Source organism: Cydia fagiglandana, chromosome 6 (genome assembly GCF_963556715.1).
Source record: "Cydia fagiglandana chromosome 6, ilCydFagi1.1, whole genome shotgun sequence".
In the NCBI taxonomy this organism is placed as follows: Eukaryota; Metazoa; Arthropoda; class Insecta; order Lepidoptera; family Tortricidae; genus Cydia; species Cydia fagiglandana.
The window spans coordinates 10,940,494-10,967,064 of NC_085937.1; the positions used below are offsets into that span (position 1 = coordinate 10,940,494).

Consider the following 26,571-nt stretch of genomic DNA (forward strand, 5'->3'; position numbering starts at 1 on the left):
TAGCTTATTGTTTAAGAAATTTAATGAAATAATTGTTCTAATTACATTTTATACATTGTTATATGGTACATTTTATAAAGATAATTTGCTCCTAGTAATTAAGTCTAACAATACTATATAATAAAAAAGATAAAATTAGAATAATTATTATGCTTTATCTAATTTCTATTACTTCTATTATTGCAGGTTTTATTTACAAATTGTATCGAATATCATACAATAGACATTTGATTTGTAGTATCTTATAAATATCATCACCCTTCATATTCAAATAAAATTTTGGTCCAGCTAAATTCTATACAAAATCAAATTTCTAGTAAACAATGTCGGATATTGCTATCATTTTATCATTATGTTATGAATATTTATGGAACATTTACAATGTATTAAATACATTATTACAATTGGTATAACAACATTTCCATTAATTACATCAAAATTACGATGTTATACATTGATTAAACCAAATAAGACAAAGATTGGCTTCCTTAGACAGAGGATATGAAATTGAAAGTAAACATTTTTACTGTTATTTCAGTTATTTGAATATGGCGGCGGAATACTAAGGGATAGATATCTAAAGATAATTTAGTTGAACATTATGAAACCAAAATGAGAGTGCAAAGGGTTTGTAACGTAAGTAACATTAATTGAATTAACGCACTCTTGGTTTTATTGCCCCATTTTACCTAATAATTTACAACAAGGTAAAACATTTTTATCGTAGTACAAAGGCCTAATGTAAAATATTGCCAACATAGTTACTACGCCAAAATTTACTACTGTGTCTTGCAGACTACTAGTGAGTAATAGGTTCCATCTAGAAATATTACATTATGTGTAATATTTATAATAGGTAGTTATAAAAGTAGTAAGAAATCAGAAAGCGTACAAACGTTTTATTGGCTCGTCGACATTGTATCATACATTCTATAATCATTTCTCTTCTGGTTCAGGTTTCTGCACTTTTGATAGTATTTATAACTACTGTATAGGAACATAATTCGACTAAGAGATTGCTTGAATTTTGTACGATCTTAATTCATCAACCTACTCTAGACTCATCAATATAATTACGTACTGGTAGGCTCAACTGTTCAACAAAACAAGAGGATAAGCCATTAGTCTCGATAGCGATATTTACACACGACTAGAGGCTTTCCGCTTTCTTTACGACTACGAGTAAAATACGTGTAATGAATAACGACGGTCTTATGAAAAAAGATTTTTGATAGTATCTAGTTTCGGAAATCAACAATATGGAACTTAAAAACGGTATTACGATAGAAATGTCCATATATTGGAAACTATGGATAACAAAGTGGCTAGCGGAATGTACCATTTAACATAGCAAAATAAAAATAAAACATAAATGCAAATAGTTAACATTTGTACAGTTTCCAAAATGCGGCAAGGGAAAACTGACGCATTGTGGGAGTAATATGAAATTACCACAATGTGATACGACATTTTAAACATATTCCCATTTTTATCTTTACAATCAATCGCATATTTTTTAAACTGCTGTCAGTTTACCCTCCAAGGAGTTTTTTGACTTCTTACAATTTATTTTTTCCAATCAAAGTTTATACATACATAAAATTCCATAAATTCTATGGCAGTTTACAATGTCTAGCTCGAGTAACTATTATTCTTTATAAAGCAAATTAGGGTATAATACTTATTGACATTATTGACGCTTGTATATTTCGCCGTTTTCCTTTATACCCGTTATTTTTTTTTATTTGGGTGGCCACAAATGAATTGTTGAACCAAAAAAAGTTAAATTTAAACACAACTTACGAGCATTACTTAATAGATTTATAAATGTACTCCTAACATGATGTATGTAACTCATGGAATGCTCTTATTTACCTTTTAGTTTAATATTAATAACATAAGATGACAATAAATAATCGTACTTCGATCAATTAATTAACATAATTTTGTATTCCTAAAGATTCATTGTGACCCCCTATAAGGGTGGACATAGTTTGCCTAACATTGATATGTACAAATTTCATACTTTATTTTACTGCCGAGAAATTTTGCATTTGGTTGTTGCTATTAGAGGCCACCCATGAACTGAAGACGTCCCTGAAAATAAGACAAGTCTTTTATAACAAAAAGCCTCTTGCGTTGTTAAAAATATCATGTTTGTCTGTAAAAAGGTCATAGATGGTAGGATCCTATAGATGTGCTATACGCGTGCGTCGGTGAGGACAAAACATACGCACAATCACAGTGTCGCATTCACTGTGATTGGTCGAATTTATTTGTTGCCCACCATTTGCGGGGGGGAATAAAAAAATGTGAGGAGACTGTGACAAGGACAAACAATAATAGCGCTGCTACTGCTATGCCTAATCCAGTTAATAGATTCACGGAAAAGGTGATGTTAAAAGTGGGATACGCGTACCCCTGGACGCCCCTCACGCTTTATATTTCAAGTGATATTTTGAACAATCAGCCTAACATTCGGCAAAGTCGCCAAGTTATGTAGGTGTATATATACGACAGATCCGTAAAGAAAATATGTTCATAAAGGGTTCGTCACCATAAAAGTTTGAGAACCAGGTATACAGGGGCTGATCTGTAAGTTGCTAACTGCTCCGGGCTCTGCCTAGTCATGGGAATCGAATAATATTTGTGCCTTTGTGAGGGCTCTTTCAGTACTTATTGAGCAGTGTAAAATCATTTTCAGAAAACGCTTAGTCATGCTTTTATGTTAAATTTAAAACAGGTAAACATATTTTATAAATATATATTTTTTTTTTAATTATAACACCTAAATGCTGCTAATTGCAAATCTGGACCGTTTTCTTCCGCCTAATTCAGGGGTCTCCGAACTTTTTTACCCGAGGGCCATATTGCGCTCAGCCTGGCTCCTGTGGGCCGGACAGTGAGCACTCGGGTCAGGGTTTGGAGACCCCAGGCCTAAATCATTTGATTGAGTAAATATAGTTATGATTCTAGAATTTGTTTAGTTGTGACAATAATTGCTGTTTTTCTAAGTAATTTCTAACTTCATACCTACAAAACAGCTTTCGTATAAACGTAAACGTACGGGTTTCGTATGTATTAAGAAAACACTCACATTAGTTTAAATATTTTCATAGCCAGTATTAGCATCGAAATATCCCTAACAATGGTATAAATATTATTCAAATCAAACAGCTGGAGCAGCCAACAACTTCAGACCAGCTGTCATATTTATATGTTAAGTGCAATTTTATCCGATTAGTGAACAATAGTGGTATGGAATTTAAGGGAATAGTTACAAGTGACCAATGTATTTACCTGCAATGGCTGACAACACATTCATTAGAGCAATATTCATCCTCCCATTCACTATTGGCTATGGCCGGGTTGGTACAACCTTGACGGATGCACGATGGCGTGCTTCGGTTTTCATTTTGCTGCGGACAATTGATCATATTTGTCAAATGTCTAAGACTAATCAAGGTCTATTAAATACAAATAAAATGTCCTCTTCTGTTTTATAGTTAATAACGAATCAATAAAAAAATATTGACAATTACGGTGGTTTTTAGGTAAAATAATGAAAAACCCTACTAAATTTGTGAACATTGAAAACTACCCTTTAAGCGCAGTAAGGTAAAATTGTCGAATTACCTCTGGAGAGTGCTGAGGCATGCCAGAACTTCCATTGCTATTAGGCGAATGTGGTTCAGATTTAAGAGTTTGGTTCTGGGGCTGCTGCTGGGGTTGTGCTGATTGTTGTTGGTGTTGTTGTTGTTGAAGCTGCTGATGTTGGATTTGCTGCTGCTGCTGTTGAATTTGTTGCTGCTGTTGCTGTTGGATTTGTTGCTGCTGCTGCTGTTGTTGTTGCTGATGTTGCTGTTGCTGCTGTTGTTGATGCTGCTGTTGCTGTTGTTGATACTGCAGTTGTTGGTGAGATTGTTGCATTTGCTGAAAAAAATCAGAAAATTAAATTGTAATTATCATTTTCATAATAACATGACTTATAGTTCGTTTTTTTTAGCATTATAAAGAACTTGACAAAAGGTAAGCCATCTTGGCATGTCTTTTAATTGAAAAACGCTTTATAATAATCAATAACTATTACTTATGAAAGAAGAAGAATATAAATGATTGTATTACATTCATAATTGTTACATATTTGCCATAACTTATTTTTAAAATGTGTTTTTCAATTAAAAGACACATCAAGATTGTTTACCTAATTTCTAATGCTAAAAAAAACAAAGTATAGGTGTAATAATTGATTTCAATTGCTTGGCAGAACTGTTTTTTGAACACTTAAAAATACAATTTTATTAGGTGTGCAATTTACAAGCTATATTTTTTTCTGGATTTGAAATTTTTACATTATGATTGTTTTTAGAGGATTTATGAATTATTTGCATTATGATAGGATTGAGGTGAAGTATAATTAATTCACCTACAATTCATTGCTTTAGGACAGTGATTGTATTATTTTAGTATGTTTTTTATTTAAGAACTAATCTGGAAAGCAACCAATCAAAAATTATTTACCTGCTGAGAATGATGGTATTGCATAGCATTGTGAACTTGTCCCATAGGTGGAGATTGGGAGGAAACTTGTCTGTATCCCGGAGGTGAAGCCATGCCGGAAGTTGGGGCATAGTGGGAGGGAGACTGGGCTGGCGGGTAGTTCCTCGGTGATTGGGCAACATTGGGTGGGCATGCTTGAGGTGGTGTTGTTGGATTGCCTTGATAACCTTGGGGGCTTTGCCCTGGAACACCCTGCAATGGATTTTTTTTATTAATAATTACAAATATTAATTAATTTAGTTTGGGATGAAAAATATTAAAATTATGACAAACCACTAAATAATTAATAACTAAGAAGGGAGAGTTGATTAGTTTGATTTGATGCTTCATATTTTTTACATATCAATTAATTATGAAAATGATTACTAAATGCAAACATTAGATATGTTAAAAAAGGAATAAAACTAAATTTATTGACTTTAGCTTGTGTTTACAATAAAAAAACATACCTGGTATGTAGCGGGGTTATGTGCAATGTTGCCTTGGTAATTCTGTGGTGCCTGCTGTGGATTTTGTGGGTAACCTTGAGCAGGCTGACCAGTATAAGCAGCCTGAGGCTGTCCACCAGGGTAGTTCTGCGGGGTGTACCCCTGAGGTGCTGCATTTTGCACATATCCCTGAGGCGAATGTCCATTTCCATATGTCTGTCCTTGTACTCCTTGGTAGTAATTCCCATATGTTGAGTTGGTACTATTGCCGTGATTAAACATGGCTGGACTGTCCTGTTCACCTCCCTAAAACATGTCAGGTTTTATAGGAAATAGAGACTTAGATTTGATGTTATAAGTTGCGGTAACGAGAAGATATTTTGTTACGACGCAACGCAACAATGCAACGTTTTAATATAGATAGTGAAACACTTTTGAAAGCTAGCGGCCAAATGCCCCACAATTTAATTTAATTTTTAAAAACCACACAAATCTTATAGTTCCAAATTAAAATTGCAACCTTTCAAATTTATGCCGCTGCTTGATTTTACCCGCGTATTCGTATTAAATAACCTATGTAACCACAATAAAATTAAAGCACCATCCGATATGTAACAAAAAGACACTTCACACTGAAATAAATGTAAAATGTGTTCAAAACACTTCATTTACCAATATTTATAGAAACAAAAGCTCACTGAATACACTTCGCTTCAAAAGCTTCTACTTTTTAAATTTCAAGGCAAGCGTCATATTCGGATTCTAGCTAAGTTGCCAGGCGAACATTGATCGGTTCAACGGCGGCGGCGCAACTGCGAGACAGCGATGGAGAGTTCGTCCGTCCCATTCGACGCGCTTCGCGGCTTGGCGGTTATTTTGTAATTTTCGAGCGAGACAAAGAGAGTGAGCAAAACTTGTTTCCGTCGTTCAGACATGTTTCGATTTATCTTACGAATAATAAGGAGTCTTCGGTATCGGCTATTGTCTACATACTGTGGATTAAATACAAAGACTGAGTCTTACCTTCGATACTAAACTAGCTCTGTAGGCAGCAAGTGCTTTTAGGTATTCTTTCTTGGCTACTTCAGTTTTTTGTTTGTATACCTATAAAAATAAAGCATACCTCTTACTCACGATTCGAAACATCTAAATTAGGAAAGTATAACAGGCTCTTTACTTATACATTATAATTATTATAAGTTATAATATACGAATATGGAATGGCCTCTGCAAGGCACAGCAATCTAAGAATGAGAAAACATTATAAGTAATTTTTATACTTAATATATAATATGAGATCACAATAGATATGAGCTAAATAATAAATTTGTAGTACATGGAAACATGGTATAAAAACTATGGTATCAAATTCATTTTTATCTGTAAAAATAATGTAAGTACCTAAAGTAAAAATGGATTTTATCTATTTCTAGAACGTGTTGAAAAACAACTGTAGCATTATTGTATTATAACACTATAGTTAAAATAAACAAGTACTATGGTATCAAATTAATTTTTATCTGTAAAAATAATGTAAGTACCAAAAGTAATAATGGTTTTTATCTATTTCTAGAATGTGTTGAAAAACAACTGTAGGATTATTTTATTATAACACTACAGTTAATATAAACAAATAATGTTTATTAAATATTGTTGCTAACTTACTGTACTTATATAAATCATTTCTTAAATAAGTTACATAAATCATGTTGGTTGCTCCAAGTTACTACTATTGCTAGCAATCTATACCTAATTATAATATGCGAAAATGTGACTTACACTTTTATGTTCAGAATCAAGACCGTCCCACATGGAAGCCACAATTTTGGAGACCTCTCCAAAACTTGCGTTGGGGTTTTGGCTTTTTATTGCAGCCTGGGTATCTCGGAAGAACAGTGCGTATGCTGATACTGGTCTGCAAGAGAATAACAATTATAATAGGTAAAGTTAAAATGATTAAACAGTGTAGTAATTTTATTCATCAGTAAGAGTGACACGCAACTTACTTTTGTGGTTCATTAGGATCACGTTTTTTCTTCTTCTTTTGTACTTTAGGTTTTTTTTGCATCTGACCGCGGTTCATTCCATTATCCATTGGTTCAGGTGATGATCTTTTAACACCCATGTTACCGGCACCAATCTGTAGAGGTAACTTGTTTAAGAATGTAACCACTAGCATAGTCTTTTAAATTTCAAATATAGTTCATTGGCAATGTATGTAATGTAAGGATAACATATTCCTAGAAATATGTATGTTAAGGGATAAAGTCTGCCTATACCTGATGAAGCGTAGTTTGTTGCTGCCGGCTCGCTGAGCAATAATGGATAGGCAGAAGGCTTTCCGCATCACCAGGCAACTACCAACAAACAACCAATCCATTAGAATTTTCTATGTTCTACCATTTCTCTCTAAATTTTATTATTTCTATGAATGAAGGAGTTGATATGCCAATGAACTATATTAAAATATAAAATAATATAAAAGACAGTTTCATTCAGTATATTTTACACACAAAAAAGTTTTAATCAATATCAATTGATATGAAATTGATTAGATGCCAGATGCCACTAGGCAGATGCAGTTCTCAAGGAAAATAACAAAGAATAAACCATGCATGCATGCTTAGTATACCTATTTTGTACATAGATCCTTAGAAACATGTATGTAATGCGAGTTAGAAAATTACGCTTAAAACATATTACTATACTATAGCTTGTAAAATGTGTTACAATCAAATATAAATAACCTATATGTTTTATTTAGATTTCATTTTTATTGGAAGAAAGTAAAGATAAAACATTTTTAATATGTGTGATCGTCCAGAGCACTGTTTACATAAAAGTAATCTTATAAAGGTTTACATTAATATGTACATATTGCATTTATAGGGTTACTTTAGATGTGGGTATATGGGCTTTGTGGGGTGCCCATTTTTAAAATGGTTTACCTCCATCATATGTGTTTGCTACTAAACATTTACTAATGTTAATTTAAGCTGTGAAATGAGGGATGAAAGATGTACCTGTGAATGGTGAGAAGGCACACTGTCGTCGGAGTCATCACTGGTGGTTCCAGGCGGAGAGGCCCTCTGGGGCGGGCTGTAGACTGGGGCGGAGTTCTGAGTGCCTGCGTTAGGGGTTGGTGGGCCATTCATTACTTGCGATGGTTGCATCATCAGTAGCCTCTGTTGCCCGCCTGGCTGCTGCTGAATTACATAGTTTCCTGCAGGGGCACCAGCACCACTAAAAAGAAAATAATGGTCAGTACATGTTCGAGGTAGATTTATATTACAATATTTATAATACATTTGAATTTCCTTATAATAAGACATTAACAAGATGAAATAGTGTTTTTTAATTAAATCATTGAATTATTTCTGATAATAAAGGTTTTTAACTAATAAATAGTAACAATTATGAATAATTTAAGGTTCTCATGCGTACCGAATTAAATTAATACGAATTAATACAAATAGTAACAAAACGAAGTCTTTAATAACTTCGGCATTTACCTGTGTGAAGTGACTGGTGTATGTGGTTCCTGCAAGTACAGAGGTTGCTGGTACGACGGAGCACCACCCGGCGGCGCCAGACCGTCTTGGGCGGGGTTCATCATCCCCACCTATAAATTATACTATCTTTGTAGGGTTTGATTATCTGATATAAAATGTAAAAAATAGTAAGTTACAACAAAGCGAACATTGTTTACAAATCTAAGACGAAAGTTAAGGACTATACTATAGTTTAGCTATCGGTTCCTAGCTGGACATCTAAAATCATTATTAAAATTCACGATAGTACTAGATAAGACAGAAGAAGCGGAAAATAATATTAATGTTTTTTTTCTGCAACGAAAGCAAAGAAACTAAAAGAAACGAACGAGATGTGGTTGTGGTCAAGTCAAAATTAAGCGAAATGACGGAAACAAAGAAAAGGAGAGCAACACATAACCTGTCAACATGACAACGCTGTTCGAGGCAAGTATTAAGGCTTGTTCACACGGTGCAACAAATGGCATTCGATTTCAACATCGATGGTAGGATCCTATGGATGTGCTAAACGTCGATAGTTTAAAGATAATATCTTTCATCATATTATGATTTTATCGACATGGCACAACAAGGTGGTTGCACATTGTTAATCGTACATAAAAACCAAGTGGCGATAGTGACAGCTCGCTTAGACTCCGTCTTTAGGGATATTATATCTAAGGTGCAACAAGACTCCATTATTTAAAATTTATTTTATTTCATGGTAGAAAAAGTAAATTACAATAGCAACACTAAACCACTGCTGTCAGTGTCAAAGCCATCACATCATTAGTTGTTTCCGGTTGTTTTGAAATGAGTTTAAAATAAAATATAAGCTGTTGCTGGGATATTGGGTAAGTTTTTCATTTTAATCATCTATGTATTGCTTTTTTCTAGCTGCTAGTAAACTAAAACCAGCTCAAATGAATAATTAGCTGGGTGGTGCGAAATGGTTCAAAAGTTCAACAATCGTTAATTTTAGAAGCTAAGCGTGTGGCATGCGTGTGGTATGCGTGTGGTTCGATTTTATTTATGTACGTTACTTATGTTTAAATCATGTAGATATTTATATTGTCTTGGTATATACCAATCCAATAGTGAATCCATATGGATTCACTTGAGTTGCGTAGAGATTATACCCACCCCCAATTCACTTCGTGGTTTTTTACCGGATTACGATTTGTATTTCTTTCCTCCATGTCAAATGAAAGAGAGCGAGGCGTAGTGACGCAACAGCCCAACTTGAACTACCTACGTTGCCATTCAGCTCTTAAAGAAAGGGGGATTCCCAAACCTATGTCAGGGAACTGACCCATAAAGTGAGTTTTTTGGGATTAGGTTCCTAATACAAATAAGTGTTTACCTGTGGAGCTGCATGATGCATTTGGCTGTATTGTATGTGAGGGGGTTGGCTTCCGTTCGCATGTTGCCCGTGAATGGAGGGGATGTCGAATTCTTCGTCGCCGAAAGATGGTGTATGAAAAGTCTAAAACAAAAACATTCAATTACAATTTCAATAAGATTCCACATCAGTGATATGACATCACACATACCTAGGTACCTACATTACGCGCATTTTGAAATTTGTGGTGAACCCAGAACGCCAATTTTTGTTCCAAATTTTTATTCCAAAAAAAGTCATGGGTAGGAATTTCACTTATCTGAACACATTTGGACTTGATTTGCAATGTCTTACAGTGAGCATTATCCTCGCGTTGATGTGGTGAAAAATGTTGTTTATCTGTGCCGGCGTGTCTTGAAACTTTCGCAATGTTCAAGATTCCATTTTTCGAACTTTTTGGAATTTGTAATAGATAGGTAGGTATATGTTATGTTACCGTAAACACTCGTTTTTCGTGGAGACGCGTTTTCCCTAGTTACAACGTTTCCCATATCAGTGTGATGAGTGATGGGTCTTGCTTAGATCAGTCTTTCTACTCGTAACTAGCATCCCAACTTATTGCTTATTTGCTAAATGCAGTGACATTTAGCAAAACAAGCGCTTTAGCTACTTTTCCTGGTGATAGTACTTATAAAAAGTCTGTGAGTGTAAACGCCCGTAAGGAGGTTAAGAACCCACAGAGTGTACTAGTACAGTCATCAGCAATAGTATCTTACACAACTAGGGCCGCAATAATATGTGACACGTTCTTACTTGGAGCGCAATAAGAGCGCGTCATATATTTTTGCGGCCCTAGTTGTGTAAGATACTATTGCTGATGACTGTACCAACTGGACCCAAAAATCGGAAATCTATGGTTGTTTATTTTTGGCACAGGTTTGTTATGTTTTAAACAATTGCACCGCCACCGGCATTAATTCTTTCCCTCTTCACCGGCTGCCTAGTTCAAAAAGCCATAGGTATTCGCTCTGGCTATGTACTTGTTTTGCCTAGCTAGAGCATCTCGCCAGTTAAATCACTGTCACTTACTACCCTGTTTTGTCCTTCCTCAGACGTGCTCAGACAGACAGGGATGACAATAATATTGATCGGTTGCAACGAGTAGGATAACTTCTTTTTATACTGTACTTTAAATGCAACGATATTAATTTTATACGGGGCGCCATTATTTGCATTTATTTACATACATCGAATACTGAAATATGTATTAAGTATTTTCTTTCGGCATTCTTACTTTTTATCAACCATGTTTTTTATATCAGACTGCAGTTCTGTTGCAATGTTGTAAGTAGAAACATTTACGTTAATAACTTAATATGCATGCGAGGTTGTTCTTTATGCAAACGAATGCCTATTAATATTCTGAGCCTTTTCATATTAACTTTTTACTGTATTAATTATCAATCCCGTGGACCAACCTGTACCTACTATTAGTATCTACTGTGCCTAACTTTATGTTTATTTTTAAAATATGTACACAGGCAATGTACTTAAATGATATGATCGAAAAAGCTCAAACAAGGACCTGAACTTAATTTAAAACACTAATACCCTGAAATCATTGTACAGGTTTAAACATTTCCTATCGGCCAGTACTAAGACTCTTCTCATTCAGGCTCTTGTGTTTCCATTCTAGACTACTTACATTTATAGTGATGTGTGCCTTAAGAATATTTCACAAGAACTGTTGGATAGGCTGGATATATAAGCTCCTAAATTGCTGTATCTATTAGTGTTAGATAGGACTCGAGTCCTTTGAGTCCTCTGCTTCATAACTCGACTCGGTTTTTCAGACTCTTATAATTAAGTCTAAACTCGAGTTCTTCTAAACTTGATAGAGACCCGAATCTCTTGTAGAAACTTAAGTCCTTTTCAGAGTTATACATTGTCTTTATGTATAATTTGTAGATTAGGTACGTAAATTATACAATAACGCCAAATTTCTTTACTGTTATTTAGGAAAACCCTATAAAAATGTTCACGGAGTATTTATTCGCAGGCTCGAGTCCTTGTGAGTTACTTATAAAACCGGGCAAGTGCGAGTCGGACTCGCGCACGAAGGTTCCGTACCATAATGCAAAAAAAGCAAAAAAAAAAACGGTCACCCATCCAAGTACTGACCCCGCCCGACGTTGCTTAACTTAGGATCAAAAATCACGTTTGTTGTATGGGAGCCCTACTTATATCTTTATTTTATTCTGTTTTTAGTATTTGTTGTTATAGCGGCAACAGAAATACATCATCTGTGAAAATTTCAACTGTCTAGCTATCACGGTTCGTGAGATACAGCCTGGTGACAGACGGACGGACGGACAGCAGAGTCTTAGTAATAGGGTCCCGTTTTACCCTTTGGGTACGGAACCCTAAAAAAAACTCGACTCTTCTTCTTCCTCGCGTTATCCCGGCATTTTGCCACGGCTCACATAGGAGCCTGGGGTCCGCTTGACAACTAATCCCATGATTTGACGTAGGCACTAGTTTTTACGAAAGCGACTGCCATCTGACCTTCCAACCCAGAGGGGAAACTAGGTCTTATTAGGATTAGTCCGGTTTCCTCACGATGTTTTCCTTCACCGAAAAGCGACTAGTAAATATCAAATTATATTTCGTACATAAGTTCCGAAAAACTCATTGGTACGAGCCGGGGTTTGCACGCTCTTACGGCTAGGCCACCAGCGCTTCTTAAAAAAAACTCGACTCGGGACTTAAAAGACTCATGTTTTTGAAGCGCAGAGTCTCGTAATAACGAGCTGAGTCCTTTAAATTCAGACTCAAAGGACTCGAGTTCCTATGACCAGTAATCAATGTACCCGTACCACGAGTTACTGACAGTGTCAACACTGACATATACGCTAACGCGTAGGTACGTAATTTACTCACATGTCAGTTTGAGTTTCGAGTGAGATGCATAGACTACTTTAGATTTTACTGTGCAATAGAGTAAGAACTTTTTTTCAATATTTGATATAAAAATAAGCTTAAATAGCTTATTATAACGAGTAATCCAAATTTTCGCTCGCTACTAGTATTAGGTAGAGTCAGACCAAGTTAACTCGGCAGCGATTTTGATAGCACAGACTGTGCAAGTGTTATTTTAAACGACCAACTTCTATGAGAAAATAAGACCTTTAAAATAAACTTGCATAGTCTGTGCTACCAAAATCGCTGCCGAGTTAGCCTGGTCTGACTCTAGGTTTATTTGAGCTGTGATCGAATACCCCGAACTGTTGCTCGGGGTTTTTCGTCCCATGTGTCCCAATTTACCTCGTATACATTTTTTTTTCTATTTTACTGAAATTGGGTACCCCGTTTATGGCCAGTATGCTCGGGACCAAAAAAATTTTTGTATAAAATAAATGGACTTTAAATCCCGAACTTATAGGCTTGTTCAAGACTTCTACTTCTATAATTGTGCCTATCACTTAACTTCAAACTCGGGTAAATCTATTCGGCCCTCTCAGCAAATATCTACCATTATTAACCTTTTGTTAATACCAAAATCGCATAATCTGGTCACATACATTATAATATCACAAATGGATTTACCCGAGTTTGAAGTTGAGTGACTCAACTTAGTATGCTTAACGTCTTAGTATTATAAAACGTACCATAACTACTTTTCCGGTACGTTTTGACCCGTTCTAATTGAATACTTTCCATTATTACTCGCAATTTTGACGAACATTATTCTCAATTCGCCTAAAAACCTAACATAAGGAATAATCCTAATATGCCTTTTAATTTATGAAGTTATGGCAATTCAAAATTGATGTATTACCTAATGCTAAATATAGAACCCCCAATAAAACCACATAGGCCCTACATAATAATTCCTGTATTACCACGTGTGGTCTACATTTCCAAAGTCATAAAAATAATCGTTATCCTTAAAATATAACGACGTAATAGCAGTGCTTAAAGCGGATTTTATCAAGGTGGCCTCGTATAGCTTGGAGGCCGGGGCACGACGCTGAAGGGGTATGAATTAAATTTAACACAATATAAAGTTTTGCACGAACCAAACCAAACCAAACCAAAAAGATTTAGGTAGCTACATATGAAAAACATCTTAATTGTTCTCCCCTGACACAAATCAGCATTTAGTAAGGTTAAGATACGCCTGCGATTATTTTTTTCTTTCAATTTATAATTTGAGGCAACTCTAAAGTTCACGCATACATCATCGAGTAAGATCTCAATAAGTAATTAAATTAATTTAACTGATACCTCACACAATTGTAATATGTACAAAGTTTGAATTCTAATAGAGCTAGAGTCTGTGCGGAAAGAGAAGAGTCGTGAAATGTAGGGGAGTCCATAATACATTCTACGACTGTTCTCTTTCCGCACAGACCCTACTAAATGTAAGTATTCTTTGTGTAAAATGAAATAACTCACTTGATCATTCATAGCGTACACACTAGATTTAGTGTCACGGGGGGCTGACAGCGGCAACTCGAGATTATCCGGTCTCTGCAACAAAAGATAAACGCCGTCAATAATAATGATAAATAACAAACTGTCTATAATAATATTAATGATCCTGTTTTTTACTAGAGTAGACTAGGATAAATTCTGCGATGGCCAGTACTTACAACGATTATAATCACATACAATAGGCTCCTTAAGTTCCCAGGATGATAGTTACCATCAATTTTACTTTTTGCTTTTTATAATATCAAGGAACCAAGTTCCCTCAATCTTTGCCGGGAAAATTGCTGATTAGATCCAACTATCGGGTGGAGAGCAAATTATTCGAACCCGGTTATTTACTCTGCTTGATTGAGAATTGCGTGATTGATCCCTTCGATGCGGAAGTTTCAATTCGGGTTCGGAAACTTTGGATATAAAATGCATTGCTAATTTAATTGAAATTGCAGTGTATAACCGCAATTCCATTTCAATTTATAACCAAGCGAGTATTGGCTTATTTAATAAGACTTACCATGTTTATAAAATTTCAAAAGTAAGAAAAAAAAAATTAAATGAAAATTATCACGAGGGATAGTTTAGCTAATGATTACCATATGAACAAATTAGAAAAATACAGTATACGATACGGATAATCTGCTCTAAAACTACGAACGTGTTTTAATACTTGTAGCCACTTAAGGCCTAAAGTCATGTGACGACTCATGTCATAAAAATATTACTCTACATTTTTATTCCTAAGTATTACTTAGTCGGTGCAGCAATTCTCGTTCCAGTTTCTATTTCTTAAGATTGCGATATTGACTGGCGTAGAGAGCTGAGCTTAAATGGCATTCTCTGTATTACAGCATTTAGTTTGAGTTCTATGTAGGTATCTATGTATTTATTTATTTGCAGTCCATGTTTTATAGCCGGACTATGATTGAACCAATGTGCCGTTCCGAGTTCCGACATCATTAGGGTATCTTTGTACTATATTGTACCATTAGGGAGGTATGGCCACAATTGTTAACGAGAGGGCATTAAAAGTATTTCTATATTTTTATGGACTCTACAATCTGCAATTTGCCTTTAGGCGGAGGGATTTTATAACTTCCTTACAATTTTAATGCCGCTCGTACTATACACAATGTTTTTCATCACACTTGCGAAGAAAAAAAAATCAAGTTTTAAACTAAAATAAATGTTAAATACGGTAAATTTGTAAATTTAAAATAAAATATTTTAGCACGATACCTCGATACCACGGATCTCAAAGAAAACGTTAAAAAAAATAGTGTTCCAAATTTTATTAAAATATAGCTAAAAAATAAATAAATACAATAAACATTTTTGTTTTTGAGTAAAATGGCTGTGACATACGGAGAGACAGGCGGACGAACATGATTTAATAAAACGCTACATTCCAGTATATATCGTGTAAAAAGAGATGTCTTAAATAGTTAAGTACGTAAATGTTTCAGTCGATTCAAAATCCGATTGATCAACATTGTAATAGTGGTACCTTGAGCCACAAGTCGGTCTCATTCCTTTCGGACCGGTTTTGTGGCACACCGGCTGCGCTCCCAGCGGGCAACCAGCACAAAATACAATATTATCAATAACCAAGTGAAAGGACATGCCTGATAATTGTTTCTGTGTTATTTGTATCATTAAGTAAAATAATAGTTTGCGTCTGACACTCAGGGAGCGAGATTATAAATTCTACAGTGTATAATTATATCCTTTATACAAACGTTTATGCCACGACGTAATTGCCACAATTACTCAACATCAAGTAACCTACATTATAATAAACGTTAACTTGAAAGGAGATATTATGATAACAAGCGGAGCTATTTTTCTAACCGATATATCTCAATAATTGTCAATTAAATCTGGCATCCATAATGATACGATGTATCTAATATGTTTTTAGAGCGTGGAAAGTAGAAAGTTTTGTAATAAGTAGGTAGGTTAGATTAAACCGTTCGAAAAGTAATCTCGTATAAAGTTAAGGGATAGTATAAGTCATAATTTAGAATTCATTATTATTTATAGAAGTTCTTGAAAACGAAGCTGCAAAAAAATATGCTTTTATTGATATATTTTCTCACGTCCAAGACTACAAAAACATTTGTTTGATTGTTTTCGACATTTTCCTTTATTCGTGATATAATCGATCGAATATTTAGGTATATATTAGTAGCGATACTTAATCTAATTTCATTATTAAACTAGAACAATATTATTTAATAACTAAACTAAACAAGAACAATTTATTATTTTTATTCAATGAAAATGTAGAATAAGTATTTTGTGTAAGTGGTTCGTCACAATAAGGTTTGGTTACGTGGTACCGGCCAGAGTAGATGGTAAGTATTCTCTAGGAGGACATTATAATTGCCGGTCGGTGACCTCGCTCTGCTCCTCCCACTGTTAGAGCGTTAAATCAATTGATGTTATTATTACAAATGGAATGTGTCTTTCATTCAAACTTAACGTATTCCTATTTACGAAGTTTATAACTCGTAGGAGATAAGGGATAGCTACATATATGTAGATAAAAACCTCCTCCTCCTCCTAGCAATCGTTTATTCGGGATCGGCACAGACCAGACTTCACTCAAAGTTGCTGGCAGAGGCTAGTACCAAACAATACCTTTAGACACATGGAATTTGTGTACAGTACAATATATTATGACATTTATGGTTAGGTACTCCAAAAGATGCTAAATCTGTTTTCTAACCTAATTTAACACATATCCAAAACATAACATTACATGTTTAATTTCATGCAGCTATAAAAAACTGTACACTCGTAAAAAATCCATTATCAGCGTCAATAAAGTTGATGTAAGAGGTTTTTATATGGGAAACGTTCTTCGGAGCTGCCATCTATCGTAACAATTTAGTAGCGACTCATTTCTTTGCCAGCAAACATGAACCTGCTCTACCAGTTTTTAGGGGTCCGAGGGATTGTGTAGAGGGCGGTTAAGTTTGTTTTTATACTTTTCATTTGAATGTTTTAAACGCGTAACTTTTATTTTACTTTGTAAGTATAATAACTATGCCTATGTTTAAAGAGGTAGAACGGCTAAACAAAGGGAGTGTGTCTGGGGGTTTCGGAGTATTGAGAGCGTCTAACTCAGTTTAATTAGATAAAAAAACATTTAGATATTTATTTATTTAACAGTGACAGTTTGTAATATGTATATTTACCGCCGGGGATGATGTTTTGGTTTGCGTGTTCCTGTTATACGATGACTTCTAAATTCAACGAAACATAATAGACAAATGTTGAAAACTTTCCTACGTCAAGTTAACACTAAAGTCTGTGCCTATATATAAGTAGGCATAAATTGAACGGGCCATAGGTGGTAGCGTTCTTTGTTGAACGAAACTTCACGGGTGTGTATTATGTTTTAATGTACAGTCACCTGCAATAATATGTTACTCTTCGAAGGCCGCAAAAATATGTGACACGCTCTTATGGCTCTACAAACAAGATCGTGTCAGATATTTTTGCGGCCTTCGTTGTGTAACATAATATTGCAGGTGACTGTACATAAGTAAATCTATGTTTTTTGTATACTTTAATGTCCCTGATTTGAAATAAGTACGTTATCGTTATTTACTACACTAATGGACACATTTAGTGGAACGCAATAAAATGTTTAACCCTTAAATGCATGATTTGTTCTTTTTGCCCAAAATTAGTGTCCGACCGAAACATGTTTTTTTGCCGAAACCGAAACCGAAACCGAATGTTCGGCTTTGGCTCTAGTTTCGGCCGAAACCGAAACCGAAACTTTTGTAGACTTGTTAAAATCGTTGAAAAAATGTCATAAAACCCCTTTTATACACATATTATGGGTCTGTCAACACCCAATATCCTTGAAATTGATGTTACAAAAGCAGTTTTTTAAGAAAATTACTAGAGTTAGACCAAGATAATTCTGCAAGGATTTTGATAACACACGCAGTGCTAGTGTTATTTGAAACGTTAAACTTCTATAAAATCAAGACGTATAAATAACATTTGCATAGTTGCACTGCGTATGTTATCAAAATCATTGCAGAATTTTCTTGGTCTAACTCTATTTATTCACGGATCAAGTTAACATGTAGATACAGGGTCAACCAAAAACGCGAGCGCGAAATTTTTTGTTGACACTATCGCAAGGCCGGGTACCAATCTTCACAGTGAGGCGAACTTTCATGCGAACTCAAAGCTGTGCTTCAGGCTTCAGGATAAGTAGTTGAGCACAGACTCCAACCAATGTCCATTGTATTAAAAAGCGAGACCACAGGCCGAGCATGGCGCAGCGAGGCCAAAGGCTAAGCTGAAGTAGAGGACAGTGGAACACAAACCACAGGTAAATTGAGGTAAAATCACTCCGAAACAATTAGACAGTGTGTGCGTTATAGGTATTGATTGACAGCCTCTTAAGTCTGCGTCGACCGTCCAGTGGCGCCCTCATTAGTGGAATTGTGTTTTTTAATAAACCAATTAATTTCTGTATCAGTATAATATGTAGGTATTAATATTGTTGTTCTACTTATTCCCCAACTGTTGGTCTTATTCAGAAGTACCATTTCGTAAGTTTCGGCCCGGCCGAAAGGTTCGGCCGTTTTTTGGCCGAAACCGAAACTACAGCCGAAACATGATTTTTTGGCCGAAACTGGCCGAAACCGAAACCGAAACCGAACCTTCGGTCGGACACTACCCAAAATTAATATACTCGTATGTATCACATAATTGTTTGCCGATTCTAAGAAAAATAGTAAAAAAAAATAACTTCGATTTTCACTGCGAAATCAGTGTTAGAAGTTGAATTGGCTAAATCATATTATGTAAATATGTAATTTTCGGTAATAGATATATGAATTTTTTTACTACCATTAGAAAGGTACACTATTTGTGATATACCTATGATAAAGTTTTTAAATATAAAATAATTACAAACCCCGAAAACACCGTTCAAAATAACATACTAAAAATTATCAACTTCTGGATTTTTCCAAGCTTTGCGACTTTTCGCCTTATAACGAATGTAATTTTTATAAATTAAAAATATTGCTTATATTTAACCCTTAAATCATCACCCTGCTACTTGACGTTTGGTATAAAGGCACGTTCAAGAACGTAAGCCTTTTTTTTAAATATGTGAGCTGTCTAATGGTTTGTACTTGTAGACATTTGGCAACACTATGCATTTAAGGGTTAGTTACTAATTTTGCGATTACTTTAGGTGCTGTAATCCAGCAACTAAACCTTTTTTTATGCATTCTTCAATATTTGTCCATGAGTATATTTTTACATATATAGAGCAGGTGGCCGATTTTTGAATTTCGATCGCTCGATTTCGTGTAGTTCGTTCAATAATATCTCCAGTACCCGGCATTTAAATTCTACTAACAGAATTGAAAGCAAGTGGGCAATACCACTCGATTCCCAATTTCTATCGCTCGTATTTCAAAATTAGCATTTTTCTGTTTTCTACCGATTTTCGAGTGACGAAATCGAGCGCTCAAAATTAAAAAATCGGGCCCCAGATCTGTTTTATCAAATTAATTCTTACAACCCACATTCATTCACAGTTACGTTACATATAGATATTGGAAAGTCTACGGAACCCACGGAATAATTCAAGACGAAGGAATTTACATTCCACAATCTTAAAAAGGCCTAACAAAACAAAGAATAAGATGAAAGCGAACAGTAAATAGTACCTACCTAGATACCACGACGTGGAAGATGCAGCCCAATTGGGACGATTAACTTACTCGATCCTTATCAGAATATAAATGCGTAGAACTACATACGTAAGTATTTTAAATTGTATTTATAGTTTCTAGATAGCTAATACTAATTAAAGTAAATATAGTTAAATTATTTTGTATTATATATTACCAATTATAAATATAACTAAATTAGGTTACAACTGTAGATAACATAATTGTAGATAATATGTGGAACTACTACAGAAACGATTTCATTAAGAAACGACATCTTATCTTGTTATCAATATATATGTATTTCGTATACGTTGCGAACTAGATAAGTGCGTACGTAACGAGGTAGTAGTTTACGAAAACTACAAATAATTTTGTATTTTAATTTTGGCTTTATAAATATTATTTTCTCTTAATCATGACGCTAAAAAATCATGCCGGTGTTATTTATTAGGTCCGTACAATAACGTTCACTAAAATAATGCGGGTAGTAGAGCCGTAACGAACCTACGTTAAATGTTCTTAATGGTGATTAAATTGAACAGCACTTTAAATTGCTCTGACATCACGTATGTACATAATCACATATACCTATCTTTTGAAATGCAATACTACGACATACATATTTAAACTTATTTTAATACTTCATAAACTACGTATACATTAGTAATTAAAGTTTACCTACCATTTAAAATTCAATTACGGCCACTAAGTCCATCCAGCGGAGGGTTTCATAAATTCCATACATTAATAATGCGTTCCGGTCCCATGTAAGATCTTAATTAATGTATTGGAAGTAAAAAGAGCAATGCAATTACCAGCAACTTTAATTGATAGAGCACTGAAGTCATTACACAGTACCCTATTAAATGATGTAATATGATCACATTAAAAGCACAAGTTGCACTAATTAAGTCCGGTTATTTAGCACTCGATTGTGGTTGTTTCTCGATAAAGTTAGTAATATATAGTATCACGTGGAATGCAGACTACAGCACGTGCGAGTAGCGCGGGAAGACTGCGTGGCGTTCGCGCTGCGGGCCGGGGGGCCGCTAGTACCGCCGCCGGCCGCCGCCGCCGGGGGCGCCAGCCCTGCTCGGAGCCCGACCAACAAACATACCATCTCAACATCTACCAATACCACACACTCAGATTGCTTTCAGCCAGACAGACCACCGATATGAAATTCGAAGCGAATTTTCCACAATTTTCCGCTTCATACTTATCAATCAATTAGGACGACTACGATACATTCATTCGTCAATGTGATGTCAGAATATTCGATTTAATTAACGTTTTCGAACAATTTAATGAAGCTTACAATAGTTATTAAAATTAAGAAAATTGGTGCAACAGTTACTGGATAGCAGCTGATTCTCTTGATTGTTCAAAAACTGATGAGAAAGTTGCATTTTATCCACATGTGGGACAAAGTACTTAATCGAATGCAAATTTTGAGTTGTTTTCTTATGTTGGCTGGTAGAATTGACTTTTAAATGATGATTTTGAATGATAAATATTTAATAACAATCATTTTAAATTTTTTGCTTTGATTTTTTACAGTACATATGGTGCTATATTTTTCCGCCATAGTGCGGTAATTAGCACTATACGTGCGTATGTCGAGTAGAGATGCCCCGAATAGTGAATTTGGCCGAATACCGGATACCGAATATTCGGCCCCTCTCTCGGCCGAATACCGAATATTCGGCGACCGAATATTCGGCATGACATGCGAACATTTTGAGTCACAATTATTATGAAAATTGTTCGCCAACAAAGCACAACGTTTGCTAAGATATATTTTTATGTTGAACGGAATTAATGAATGTATGTAGTTAGAGTCGATCAAATCAGACCCATGATAAAAATGAAATATTTTGCAATCAACAAATGCTCAAAAACGTGTCTTCGTATTTAACTACTTTCCAAGAATACATTTTAAATATTAAATATAGCTAGTTTTTGGTTATTTTTTGTGTAATGTTTCTTTTTAGATAGGTGCAACACATATTCGGTATTCGGCCGAATAGTAAGCAACATTCGACCGAATACCGGATATTCGGCAAAATGACCAAATAGGCCGAATACTGAATAGTTGCCGAATATTCGTGCCATCTCTAATGTCGAGAATTTAAAGGGCCATATGTAAAACTCGTGTCGATTTAAAACACTCCCTTCGGTCGTGTTTCAATTTATCGCCACTCGTTACGAATTTCTTACTTTTCGTACTCGTATCGTAATGTACTAATACAGTTAGTAAGTATTTTCCTTGTGTTAGCGTAGTGAGAAATTTTGTGTTTGACTCGGTGGCAAAATTTAATAGAAAAAATATTATTATTAAATATTTATCATTCCAAATTCATCGCTTAAAAGCCCAGCGTGACGAAACATCTTAAAATTTTCATAAAATTAATTTTCTATCATGTGGATAAAAGCTATTGTGTCCCCTCTTTTTTAAAATAAAGAGAGCCTTTCCGAGCGTATGTGGTGAAAATAATATATTACATATATGATATTAAAGTTTTTTTCTTTTTCTTGATCTTTTTTTTCTGAAATCAATGGCTTTGTATACGGAGAAAGTACTACTTAGTACTTATGCGGAAATAGGTTTTTGTTTAACAAGGTTTAATGTTCTTGTTTTCTTTTAATATAGACGCAAGCGAAAGACTCCAAAATCTAACCACAAGCGTACAGAGAATAGTTTTTACACAGGAATCTTGAGTGATGCGAGGATTTCAAGGCACGAGAGGTAAACAAACTTTGCTTCCGAGTGAACCACATTTTTAACCACGCCAACTAGAATAAAAAACCAGCTGTAAAATACTTACTAAAAATCTATTTTAAAATATTTTTTTATCACACTTGCTCGAAAAAGATAATATTTTATGCAGGTTTACTAAAGTACAGCGTCCTATTTGTTTCCGCGGGAGTTACGTATTGTGAAAAAAAAAACTAGAACTCACTAGGGAATTAGAGCTTTTTTTATTAAGTATCTTACTAATTCATACGAATTAAGTAGATATAAATGAGTTTTACTTTTAAAACACTGGTGTTTACAATTTAGTATTTATGTTTAAATATAAATTTAATGCCTCTTTAAAATATTTTTTACAGTTTCCAACTGGCTGAAATTTGAATGCCGGATAGGTCTGTGTCTTCGATGCTTACATATTTAGCACTTAACCTACGTCAAAACTAGACAATATTATGGCAGATGAATGTTTGAAATGTCACCGTACGTATTTATTTATGAATGTTTCGCTTAAAATTTAGTTTTTTCTTCGCAAGTGTGATTGTGTTATTTACACAATGTTTTTCACATTGTGTATAAGAATACTGCATACTTGAGTCTTTAATTCACTGCGGCCTGCGGCTGTCGTGAATCTAAATACCTCTTTTCCAATATTTCACTTACTCCGCTCGTTGTACAATGTAATATTGCACTATACAGGATACAATGCATCATTGCCCACTGATTTCAAAAAATAGAGAGGATCTTTCCGAGTCTCTTTACATTTGGATATATGTGCCTATATGTAACCTATGTCCAAACCTGACATCATGGTTTTACGAAGACTAAATTAACATTTAAATAACTTCCAAAACATAACGTATGTATGTGGATTATTAACTCTGTGTATTAACGTTGCCTGCGGTACAAATAACGGTACAATTTAGATTGCTTGTCTACCCCAGTTTTTAATAAAGTCGCTACGTATATTATGAGTATTATCACGTATAAATAAACTTGACTATACAGTTAGAAGAAGTGTACGTATTTAACATTATTATTACCAGCTTAGTGTCGGTATTTCGTCTAAAAACAAATCTTTTCATATTTATCGGCTTATGTTGCTGTAGGCAGTGTAATGTAATGCAGTTAAATCACCAGCAGCTTTTTACCTTGCAGTCGCTTCACGCTCTTCTAGCCGTTTTGATCTTAGGGTCCTAACAACTATACGGAAAAAGAGGACAGAAAACAGATGGATTCGTCCCCAAAGATTTCAAAAGTAAGGATAGGCCCTTTCATGTAATGCCGAGCCAACATGCGCACCAACGAAATTGTGTACAAACGCCATTTGCACACCAAAGAACTGGTCCACTTCGTAGTTTTCGTAAGGTCCGTCTTTGTGAAGTAATCTAAGTCAATGTTCGTACTATTAATCAGTGGGGCTATTAATTAACCAGTAGTGGGGCCCACTGATTAACAGTCCGCCGGACGGTATCGGCTTGTCAGTTAGAACAAAATTTTGACAGAATTTTGACAAGTTCAAGACTCCTTCAATAATTCAATTTAAAATACAAAACAGGCACGTTTCTTACGCTTGTATTGTAATGTAACCTCCTTCAAAATATTATTCGGATATACAATATACACATGAATTTCTTGGGTTCGAATCCTGGCTCGCACCAATGAGTTTTTCGGAACTTATCTACGATATTATTTGATTTTTATCAGACGCTTTTTGGTGAAGTAAAAAAATGTGAGCCGGACTAATCAAAGTAAGGCCTAGTTTCTGCTATAGGTTGGGAGGTCAGATGGCAGTAGGTATTTCAGGTCAGATGTCAGTAATATTCGTGGGATTAGCTGCCAATAGGCCAATTACATTAAATTTTTTCCAGGAATTAATTCCCAGCAAGCTGGAAAGCGTCTGCCTTCATTTGGTTCAAAATTAGTGTAATCCGAGTTTGCTCCATTCCAGGAGTTGTGGAAAAAAATTGCACTTTTTTAGTTTTTAGCAGGCGTGGTTCACTCCGCGATTTCGTCGCTTTGCTACAGGTAGCTAAAAGAACATCCGTTCCACACCAATTTTGGTGGCTAGCCATAAGCCGCGCGTGGCGCTGTCGCCACCTAGCGGCCATATCTGTCCTGATCGTAACAGACGCGTTTTGTTAGAGAGTGAGCCTTCTGTATCTAGTACCATTATTTATTCTGTGGTTTTTAGCTTGTAGTTCAATAATGTTACGTCCGACGGAAAATTTGCTCTTATCATGATAAAAATTGACATCTTATGATCCGAATGGTACCTTAATATGAATTCGTAGTCTAAAATTGTAAAAAATGTCCGCCACTTGGATTTCTTTTTTTGGTAGGTGGTAGAATCGTGGAAATCTGAAAAAAAAAATCACTAGTATCTGGTCCACAACAACCTTGCTGATAGTGACATTGTAATTGACGGTGAGTTCCTTCTACATCGAGTGGTTTTGCCAATCCAAGGTAAAATGTATCTCCCAAGGCTCCCAAAATGCATCCACACCTCCTGGGATAGAGTAAACTCAGATTATACGCATTTTGAACCAAACGAAGGTATTAAAATGATTTCCAGCTTACGGGGAATTAATTCCTCAAAACGGTTTTTTTTTATCTAATTTGTCTGGCCTAGAACTCCTACAAGCGGACCACAGGCTTCCATGAGCAGTGGCAAAAATCCGGGACAACGCCAAGATGATGATGATGATGATGATGATGATACATGAATTTGGGGGCGTCCATTATATTACGTGAGGGGTTTATAACTTTTTGAGGATTTTTTGAACAAAAATCTTCGCTTGCGACATAGTACGAATAAATATACACTGTCTAATTATTTTGTCTTGTTTTTCTGTAACTTAAAATTCCAACTAATCGGCTTGTTTTGCCGAGTAGTCGGTAGGTACATCGTACATCCCTATTTTCTTGTAATATCAATTTATAACTTACCGTGTACATATACATTTTATACGCTCTCTCCTGATCGCGGAGTGTCGTTTGTATTGGCTCCATCTTGAAACATCCACTTTTCTGATTTTATAATCTGCTTTTAAAATATTACGGTCCATTTGACAGATTCATTCAATTTGACCCGTGAAAAGTAACAATAAATAAACGTAGACTCTAGCTAGATAAAAAAAAAATCACTGTTATGCCTGCCTTATGCTTGAGTTCAAAGCCCTGTTAGAAATAAACTATGTATTTGCCTTAATTTTAACGAAATGTCTACAAGCTTTGGACAGCCGTCGGTAATCTAATTCATACTTATGTATAGGTATAATTTAAAGATATGAACCGTTTAGTTTGAATGACGTCCTGTATGTTCATATTATTTAATATTGGAATACGTGGCGAGTGGTAACAATAGGGGTGGGTGGTTGGTAAATTGGGTGCTAAATTGTAGGTAAGTATGTATATTTAACATTTTTATATAGAAGGATATTTTAGAAACTTAATGTTTAGTAATAAACTTCCAAATCAAAATAAATTATACGAGTTCCTAACGTAACTGTCCAAAGAATTTCATCGACTTTGCGTAGCAAGCTACATCGAAGATGAACGGGAGCTCTGCACGCAAGCAAAAGGCATTATTGAACTTAATCGTCTGGTCATAATTACGTGGGATTTTATCAATGGGGAGCGCGTAAAAAAACTGGAGTTTCGTCTTTTAAGTGAGAGGCCACGTGGGCGGCACGCGGGTCCGCGCGACCGCGGCGGGATACTTGCGAATCCGCGAGGGAGCGCCCGC

General features: G+C 35.2%; 1 protein-coding gene across 4 annotated transcripts; it reads right to left on the bottom strand.

Annotated features, from left to right (window-relative positions):
• Nucleotides 1-26,571, bottom strand: LOC134665207 (TOX high mobility group box family member 3-like). 4 transcript variants are annotated; one of them, XM_063522076.1, is made up of 15 exons: nt 26,442-26,571; nt 25,773-25,946; nt 14,319-14,393; nt 9,882-10,004; nt 8,501-8,610; nt 8,012-8,231; nt 7,268-7,345; nt 6,995-7,128; nt 6,768-6,903; nt 6,012-6,092; nt 5,010-5,294; nt 4,522-4,752; nt 3,637-3,933; nt 3,301-3,419; nt 1-2,097 (listed from the first exon to the last, which is right to left on the bottom strand). In XM_063522076.1, the coding sequence occupies exons 2-15, from the start codon at nt 25,833-25,835 to the stop codon at nt 2,028-2,030; spliced, it is 2,022 nt and encodes a 673-aa protein (XP_063378146.1). In that variant the 5' UTR covers nt 25,836-25,946; nt 26,442-26,571; the 3' UTR covers nt 1-2,027. The 4 variants fall into 4 exon arrangements, with proteins under 4 accessions (XP_063378146.1, XP_063378149.1, XP_063378147.1 ...); XM_063522079.1 differs by lacking the exon at nt 7,268-7,345 and having other exon boundaries at nt 26,442-26,570; XM_063522077.1 differs by lacking the exons at nt 25,773-25,946; nt 26,442-26,571 and adding an exon at nt 20,887-21,080.

Excerpts from the sequence above, each read along its gene's own strand:
- LOC134665207 (XM_063522076.1), bottom strand. The coding sequence starts at position 25,835 with ATGGAGCCAATACAAACGACACTCCGCGATCAGGAGAGAGCGTATAAA. Across the intron at positions 8,611-9,881 it reads TGCATCATGCAGCTCCACAG|GTGGGGATGATGAACCCCGC; the intron begins GTAAACACTTAT and ends TATAATTTATAG. Across the intron at positions 7,129-7,267 it reads AACAAACTACGCTTCATCAG|ATTGGTGCCGGTAACATGGG; the intron begins GTATAGGCAGAC and ends TTACCTCTACAG.